Source organism: Conger conger, chromosome 1 (assembly GCF_963514075.1).
Source record: "Conger conger chromosome 1, fConCon1.1, whole genome shotgun sequence".
Classification (NCBI taxonomy): domain Eukaryota; kingdom Metazoa; phylum Chordata; class Actinopteri; order Anguilliformes; family Congridae; genus Conger; species Conger conger.
This window is the reverse complement of record NC_083760.1, coordinates 15,184,528-15,193,965: the sequence shown is the minus strand read 5'-3', so window position 1 is coordinate 15,193,965 and position 9,438 is coordinate 15,184,528. Positions and strand designations below refer to the sequence as shown.

The 9,438-nt window shown below is 38.9% G+C and overlaps 1 protein-coding gene across 1 annotated transcript; it reads left to right on the top strand.

Moving 5' to 3' along the window:
- Positions 1–401: 401 nt before the first annotated feature.
- dio2 (iodothyronine deiodinase 2) lies at positions 402–6,142 on the top strand. Its single transcript, XM_061250806.1, has 2 exons — positions 402–946; positions 4,228–6,142. Exons 1-2 carry the CDS (start codon positions 668–670, stop codon positions 4,765–4,767), a joined length of 819 nt encoding a protein of 272 aa, XP_061106790.1. The 5' UTR covers positions 402–667; the 3' UTR covers positions 4,768–6,142.
- Positions 6,143–9,438: the final 3,296 nt, after the last annotated feature.

The window sequence follows — 9,438 nt, the reverse complement described above, 5'->3', positions numbered from 1 at the left end:
TATAGCGCTACCTAAAAAATCGCATGAAAGCAATTAAATACAATGCAATGCCATTTTAATGAACAATGTACAGTAATTACGATTACAAAAAAAAAAAACCCTGTAATCTTCCTTTACCCAAATCACATTAGTTTATTCAACAAAGTACAGTTATATTAATTTCATTGCTGCATTAGTAGGCGAATGTCTGTCTAGTCTAAAGAGTGTTCAAGTCTGCGATAACTGATGTTTGAAAGGGCTGGTTTGAGAGCAAGTTCCTCCCAGCTGTCTGTCTGTTTCCATGCGTTTTATTATCTGCCCTTGTCCAGAGAAAAAGCTTTCACCGTGACGTCATGATTTTAGCACAAGATAAGCCTCGAGGTTTATTACAGAGCGGGGAATGACTTACGATATATAAAGAGCACAGCGACTGGGTTTCTTACGGAGAACTGTGGTAGACTAATTAAAGTGGGAATAGAAAAGTTTAGAAAAATCGCACAGGCTTTGCAACTTGCCGCTTACATTACTTATTTTAATAGAACATCGTTGGCGATTTATGGCACGATAAATGCAAACTTAAAGAGGCAACACAATTATATTCTTTACATAACAGGAACCTTGATGCAAGCTTACAACAAAGAAAGTAACAAAAAGGAAGACACCCCCTGAACAGGATGGGTTTAAAAAGATGAAATTTAAGAAAGTACCTGAGTCTGCGGTTACTTTCCGTTCTCAACAGAAAATGGGCATGCTAAGTGTGGACTTGTTGGTTACCTTGCAGATACTACCAGGTTTCTTCTCGAACTGCCTTTTCCTTGCGCTATACGACTCGGTTGTACTACTGAAACGCGTGGTATCACTTCTTAGCTGTACTGGGTCGGCTGTCGGCGAGGAGTGGCAGCGCATGCTGACTTCGGCAGGCTTGAAATCTATATGGAACAGCTTTCTACTGGATGCCTACAAGCAGGTAAGTTTGCATAAAACCTTGATTCTTCCTTCATGCAGGTAATATCAAGATTATTTCCACCTCAACTACACGCATTTCACTTCGTTGGTGGCAATAATTTTTAAGCATATATGAATTGTTTTAATTTCCGTAGGCCAAATTATAATGGAGGGCGCAATTTCTTACTTTCAACAGATATACTGAAATTTAGTTATACTCAAATCAGTCAAACGCTCAGTGTAGGCTAAATGCAATATATTGGCAGATGGTGTTTTATTTTCTTTGTTCTTGATTGTTGCGTATATAATTCCATTTGAATTTGAGATCAATCTATGTTTGATTTCTAAATGGATTGCATTTTTCAGCCAGACCATTTACTCTTTAAAATTGGAAAGAACTGTTGGCCATTGCCCTATTGTATGTTGGCACCCAAATGTCTTGTTTTTATTTTTTTAATATGATATACGTGTAACTGCAGAATAAATCAAAGATAGCCAATTTGAGCCAGCTTAATCTCTTTCATTAAATTCTCACAAATATGCAACTGGAAATGTGATAAAATGATTAAGACAGATTTAAAAAACAACAACAAAAAAAACCTGTTTATCTCAATAACCAGTCAGTCTGTCAAGTGTAAAATCTTTTTATAGCTGGTTGTCTGCAGTTGACCTACATCTCTCCCCTACAATGACTCCAAAACCAAACCAAACAATGCCACCAATTTCCTGCCTCTTCTCAGTGTTCCTCTATTTTCCTAAGCACTCGTTTTGTATCCTATTTTCTTTTACTATTTTATTTCTGAAAAGATGAGCTTTACAGTAATTGGATAAAATCAAGTTTCCTGTTAGAAGATGGAAACCAAACTCATCACCATATGTTTGTTAATATAACGTGGATAAAAGAAACACATGTGCCATAAGCCCTTCCCCACATAAGTAACAGGGGCACTGTTTTCTGATTTTTCAAGTAAAGAATATTTGATGCAGCACCATTGCTTAAGAATAATCGGCTTAAAAATCTTACTTCCACAAAGACCAGCGAAGCAGAACAGCATTCTTTCAAAGTAGCTTAAACTTTTTGGCTAAGGCCAAATTATACTGTGAAGTGAGGTATTATTTTCAACACATGATTTCTCTGTCGCCAGGTTGTGCATAAGTGAATTTGGGGCCCTTTTCATCTTTGAAAGTCGTACACCCATACCGTGCACCTGTAGTGGTAAACAGTAACCAGGACCCTTTTTGTATTTATATGTACATGTATATGTTGGCTATTCATGTACACCAGTGTCGCGATTATTGTCTTGATGGTTGCCTTAAATCTTACAATGAAATTTTTTGATTAGAAAATATTTTGGAAAATACCCAAGGTGAGAGAATTTCAGACTGAAGAAACTTTGGAAATTCAGACTTTGTGAAAAGATATTACATTCAGGGGGTATCAAGTGTGGTTGCACTAGTATGACTTACGGAAGGGTAATTGCAGAATGCAGAAACATACCAGGCAAAGATAGACAGGGTTATTGCTATGATGTTGCAATGTGTGTTTTTATACTTTGTACAGGACCGTGATGGTTCACTCAATGTAGCACTCTCTTATCAAAAGAACAGCAATCGCTGTTATACCAATATAAAGACAAAATGGCTCTCATATACAGATGTAAACCAAACACCACCTTCCATTGCCTCCAACCCTTACAATGTAGAACCAGCAGGTAGTTCAGTGTCTTCAGTACCCATACAGAACTTTGCACTTCCACTCCAGTATGTCTGACTGCCTATATCCTTCTATGTCTCTGAAATGCTCCATCACATTTGTTGGGTTCCCTCAAAACCATTTGTCCTTTTTGTCAACTAATTTCCAGAACATCTCCTTCCTGCAGCCTGCTCTTTCTGTTGTCAGCTCCACTTTCAACACACGCAGGTGTAAAACAAAGTATTTTGGATTTTTCATTTAGGGGTCATGTGTGAAAGAGAGCCCAAGTTTGGATTCTGGAAAATATGCTCCAGTATTTTACTGGCTCAAGGCCTGTTAACATTAACAAAAATCCTTTGTTTTGGTGTTAGTGAGAACAAAGCCACAACATTACCGGATCAAGCATGTAAAACTCAAGTTTCTTCACTAAGATATCCATCCAGCCATGCTGTTTCTTATTGCTGAAAAACTCAAGGACGAAATGGAGCATGTACACCAAGTAATTGATACCATACTATCAAGTTACACAATACCTGCCGTTACATATCCATGTCATACAGTTATAGTATACAAAACTTTATAAAGTTCTCGTAGGTGTGCAGTATGTGTACATTATAACATGACAGGACATGTCATGATTAAAGTTTCCTTCATTAGCAAGCTGCTTAATGATAGTAGCTCCTCTGGTGGGTAAGCTGACTCCCATCCCATCTGTAGCTCTATTAAAGTACTTGACAGATGCTTGTTCGGTTACTGGCATTGTCATGTGTGAATGCTATCAACCCATTCATAATAAACAATAATGGCTAGTCATTGGTTGTATTAGCAAGAAAGGCCACAAGCATTGCAAAAATAAATATGGCAATGTTCCATGTTCTATGTGTAAAAGTGGCTAGTGAAACTTGTCTGACATTAGTTTAATGTAAACTGCTTTAGAGTCAAGTTCTCTAATCACACAAGTAATCCTATCAAATTTAATAAGCTTATAATAAGCTTCCAATTATATATAAAACATATTTTTTTATCTCAACATCAGGTGCTCTCTTCTTTCAAATAATCAAAACTGTTTTTAAACTGTAAACTGTAAACTTTAATAGGGAAACTAGTTAACAAATCTTTATTTAAGATGCTGGGCCTAACCTTGAGAGTAATGTTTCTCTCTCATGTCACATATAATAATAGCCTACAGCAAAAATAATGTCAAGATTCGCCACCCAGAACAATGATGTCATCCAGGTATATTGCATTTGCTTTGTCAAGAAAGGATTCAGGACATATAGTGGGCACTACGGTTCAGATGAAACCAAAACATGACTCCAAATATTCAATTGAGTCTTTATATTTTGACAGGCACTTCAGAAATATGGAGAAAATTATACAATAGATTGGTTGCCGTTACACATTATTCTCCAATTCAAAAGACCAAATAATTATAGTCTAACAATGTCATCATTACAAATGGTCTTTTGACACACAGGTCACACTAACCTTTCTGATGGCGAAACAGAACATATCAAATTCTTATTTTTGGCTAATGTTCCCTGTATATTATGAAATGTTATGTAAAGCCTAATTGTGTATATGTGTTTGTTCTTGTTGCTATTGTGCAGGTAAAACTCGGGGTGGAAGCGCCGAACTCCAAGGTGGTCAAGGTCCCCAGTGTGAGCAGCAGGACGGGAGACGAGTGTCGCCTGCTGGACTTTGAAGCGTCCGACCGGCCTTTAGTGGTCAACTTCGGCTCAGCCACCTGACCCCCCTTCATCAGCCACCTGCCTGCCTTCCGGCAGCTGGTGGAAGAGTTCTCGGATGTGGCCGACTTTCTCCTGGTCTACATCGACGAGGCTCACCCCTCTGATGTCTGGGCGGCGCCGGCCGTGGAGGAGCATTCTTTCAAAGTCCGGAAGCACCAGACCCTCGAGGAGCGACTTGTGGCCGCTCAGAGGCTTCTGGAACATTTCTCCATGCCTTCCCAGTGCCAACTCGTGGCAGACTGCATGGACAATAACACCAACGTGGCGTATGGTGTGTCCTTTGAAAGGGTCTGCATTGTGCAAAAGAAGAAAATCGCTTACCTAGGGGGAAAGGGACCATTTTTTTACAATCTGAAAGATGTCAGGCAGTGGCTTGAACAGAGCTTTGGAAAGAGGTAGAAGTCAGGACTGAAAAAAAAACCCAAACTAATTTCTGGATTATGTGGTAATGTGGAAGGTAATGTGCTTTCAGAACTGCTTTAAGGTGAACCCCTGTTCCAACCCTCTAAGAAGCCACAAACTGCCAAAGGAAGGAAGTCACTGTTCCTTCCTCTTTGAACCTCTGCAGTTACATGGCATACAGAATGGACAGAATTTTCAGTTACCATCATTCACACAAGTTATCAATGTAGCTTTTCCTACCAATACTCCCCCCTTGTTTGAAACTCACTATCCCCTGGAGAAGAAAACCAAAATAATTGAAGGCACAAGAACCCGGCTTTTTATAAATATGAAATTAATTTATTTCTGTGAGATGGAGTTTTTAATATGTTTGTGTCATTTTTACACCATGATGATATATGCCAGTGTCTGTGCATACGAATTAAAAATGCTTTTATTTAACATGACAATCCCCTCATTACCCCCTCTCTATGTAGATGTTTGTTATAATGTTTTGAATGTGTTCCTTAGCTCCAGTATGCCTTATGTAAATTTTCTTCAATATTCCTCACAAAGAGGGACATTTTAAGGTGGCATATGACTTTGTATATTCAGCATTTTAGTTGTGGGGTTTTATGTATGGTATACATTCAATTTAGATTGGTCAGGAGATTTGTCAGGTCAGACAAAAGGTTCTGAGGTTTGTGAATTTACATTCTTTTCTACTGGGACCCCTGTAGTGTTTGAAGAGCTAGGACTACGTTGCAAGTGGATTTGAATCTAACAGTATTTCAATTTTACATTCATACTGCCATGCATTTTATAGTGCTAAAGGCTGGATAGCTACATATTGCCTTACTGTTTGCAAACTATTGAGATATTTGCCGATTCAGATAAAACACTGTACAAAGAGATATGTCAAAGGATGCGGTCCTGGCCGTAACTCGGGGTTGTTTTAATAGAGGTGGTCCACTCGCTCCTTTGGCATGGCTGGTGCTGCAGATCCCAAAAGGACCACTGTGTCAACTTGCTCCAGAATGGATTTGAGTTCCTCAGCACAGTTCTGAGTTTTTCATTCTCATTCATATAGTGATGGCTAGATTAGAGTATTATAGCAAAGGCAAAATTGTCGACAGACAGTTCTTCAGGTCAAGGCGGGGCTGGTGTATTAATGAAAATCACTGGTGAAAGGGCATGAAGCTCTGTCAGTGGTTGGATGTGAGGCCACACCTATTCCGTTGAGACTCGAATTAAGTGCCTGTTTACATGTTCAAACATTGTCTTGATACCGATTTAGAAATGTCATTTTTGTATGTATTTTGATCTCGAGTAGTGCAAACAGCTGCTTTTCTAATCGAGGAATAAATAAATGAATACAAAGCTTTGCTGCTAAGCCTGAGTTCTGTTTGCATTGTCTGCTTCCTGGCTCGTGGGTAAAGACGTGAACTGGAAGAACAATGTCGAGTAAATTCATGAAAAGTGATACAACAAAAGGAGTGACAGCTTTGCAAAAATGCATTTTCACTTTGAAATGAAGACATGCCCTTGAGGGCAGGTCATTACATGCAGACTATAAAGTCCATGTGACCCAGAAGTTTCTGGCTGAACCCCTGCCTCTCAATGACTGCCAATACTGTCTCGCATATGCACTGGGAGAACATGGCCCGGGTGTGCCATGAAAAAAAAACAGTGGTTGTGCCTGGATATTGCTTAGCCAAGTGGAATACAGGCTGTTAAAACATTATTCACAAATTGTCTCAGTCTTGGAAGGATCAAGCATAGCCAAGCAGGGGGCTGCCAGTGTTGGAAATGGGGGGATGTGTTAAACATTTATAAAAACACCCTGAATGAGCCCACGCCAGGAGAGAGCCTCAAAGTACACTTTCTAAGGAATGTGTCTGGTAAACAGGCACTGTACAGAATCTTAAAGCAGTTGGCCAAGAAGTGTCTTCAGGTTTAGATTTACCAAGAACAAGGATCTGTCAACTCCCAGTAAGTTCTGACATATCATAGAAGTACAGCACATTACAGTCAAGATGCAGCTCTACAAAAGTATTGTGATTTTCTGCGAACTATTTGTTTGCTGATTTCTGAGCTTTGAACTTTGAACAGACAAGAACATATTAGGGAGATAGCAGTTAATGCCAACCTCTGCTGAACAGTGATGCTTGAATGGTGTTTGTTTTTATTTTGAGAGCGACTAAAATCTAGTATTTCTGCTACATTACAGTACTGTACTGTATATTAATGCAAAACAATAATTAGAGAAGTGCAATGACACAATCACACTTATTTCAAGGTAACCCATATGATGTTTATGATCACATTCAAATTTGACATTGGTAAGCATCACCTAACATCTGGAAATCCATAAAGTACCAATGCACACGTAACAGTATTTTCACACCAGGCCCAGACTTGTAGCCTGGTGATTCTGCACTGTTAAATGCTAAATAAACTCTTACATATGGTCCTGTTCTGGTCCAGAGTAAGACCATATGTACAGTATTGTGTTTGAGTTGCTTTAACACTGGACATTTTACTTTCTGGTGTCTGCAACACAGCATAATCAAAACAAAATAAAAAGTTAAAAAGGAAGGAATTGAATGTGACTGAAGAAACATTTTACTGGACTGGAGAATGTAAAAATCTGAATATAGACAGCCATACTTCAAAATTCTACTTCTTCATCTGAGGAAATATGGCATTTGTCTGCAGGGACACTTAAGACAATGTTGCATTTATCCTTGCCTGTAAAATATCATATATTGTAGTCTACTTTTAGAATGATGCTATGTAATGCAGTTAGCATGACAAAATGAAACATTGGAAGCTGGAATGTAGCCTTGCTAGGCAACACATTCAACACACATCAAAGTACAGCACAGTGTTCAAGTGGATATGATGGAGAAAACAGCTTTTGGAAGGGCCTTGTATACTAATTTTCAACTTGGAAATGCTCAATAATTACTTCACTTGTTCACAGAAAGATCATCTCCTCATTAGCCAATGCAATGGTCCTCCAATATGGTATTAATCTTACTATTAGGTTTTTGCTTTTAATCAGATTGTTTATAAGGATTGTTAACTAGCCTACAGCACACAATGAAATAGAAATATATAGTAGTCAAGTCAAGAGCACATCAGTAACAGTTGTTGTTCAGGACTGAAAAAGTGGAATAAAAATGAATAAATTGTATGAATTTATTGATTAAGATTATATACCCTACTGACATTATTGCTGTTTTTGAAATAGATGAGATGTTGTTCAGTCGCAGTACAAATAAAAGTTGATAATCCAAACAGTTTTAAAAGGGACCATTATTAATTATTTTCCGATAAAACAATCACCGTTTTGGTCAATGGCTATGTTTGGCCTCTTTTGGAAATTGGTTTGATTTTGCCAATCCCCTTTGTTGCATCAGCTATGGTTGACTTCCCCGCATAGTGTTCTTGCATAGTAGTTTATTTAGTTTTTGATTCATTGGAAAGACTGTCTTGTTGTTGTTCACTTTTCTCAGTCACAAGAAGAGCCTTAATGAGGTACTTGCTCATTCTGTATCCTAGCTGTTTTTTTGGTGAGTGGTAAATGGTTCACATTTATATAGCGCCTTTATCCAAAGCGCTGTACAATTGATGCTTCTCATTCACCCATTCATACACACACTCACACACCAACGGCGACTGGCTGCCATGCAAGGCGCTGACCAGCTCGTCAGGAGCATTTGGGGGTTAGGTGTCTTGCTCAGGGACACTTCAAAACAGCCCGGGCGGGGGATCGAACCGGCAACCCTCCGACTGCCAGATGACTGCTCTTACTGCCTGAGCCATGTCGCCCCGTTTTTTGGGTTCATCCATTGATGAGCATCACAGTACCAAAACTCTATGATTCCTATCTCTGACATTCTATTGCGAATAAATATAGAGATTATGATCATTTTCCAGGTGCACACAAACACCAATCTTTACTTCAGGTTTTGGCTGAACCAAAGATTACAATTACATTGTAAATGTACTGTCCTGTTAGAAATAAGCCTTCATATAGACTAAGTGAATGAAATGAGAAAGAATTCACTCAATAGAATGCAGACCTCCACCAAGGCATAACAATCCCCCCTTGCATCAATGTGCACAGCAAATGTCTTGGCAATCCAGTCACTACTTTTTCAGGTTTAGCCTGATGGTGGCGCAAGAGGAAAGGACATTGGACCACCCAAACCAACAAGTTTCTTCCTCTTGTGAACATGAATGTGCATGGCAAATTTCATCACCTTCTGGACATTACTTTCTGAGTATGGTAATCATTGAAAGTTTGGCCCATTGGTAGCGCTAGAAGATGGTCATGGGGTCACCAAATTCAACCAGTTTCTGTCTCTTTGCGACATGAATGTGCACAGCAAATGTCATACTGGACATCCAGATATATCTATGACAGATAGATAGTATGTTAACTCCTTGACACTCCTAAGTGTCAATTGGGCCACTGTGTTTTGTTAAATGCTGCAGATTTTGCCCCCAGTACTGACCTGTACAGTCACCCCTGACAGTGTTAAGGTTCCATCACTTTAGCTTTGAGTCATTTTATTGGTAAATTCTGAATTCTAATACAACATAGATGGGAATTCGGTGTTTTTTTAATACAATGTTGAGGAGGTAAAATGTGGGTAGGTTGAATGTATTATTCCACAG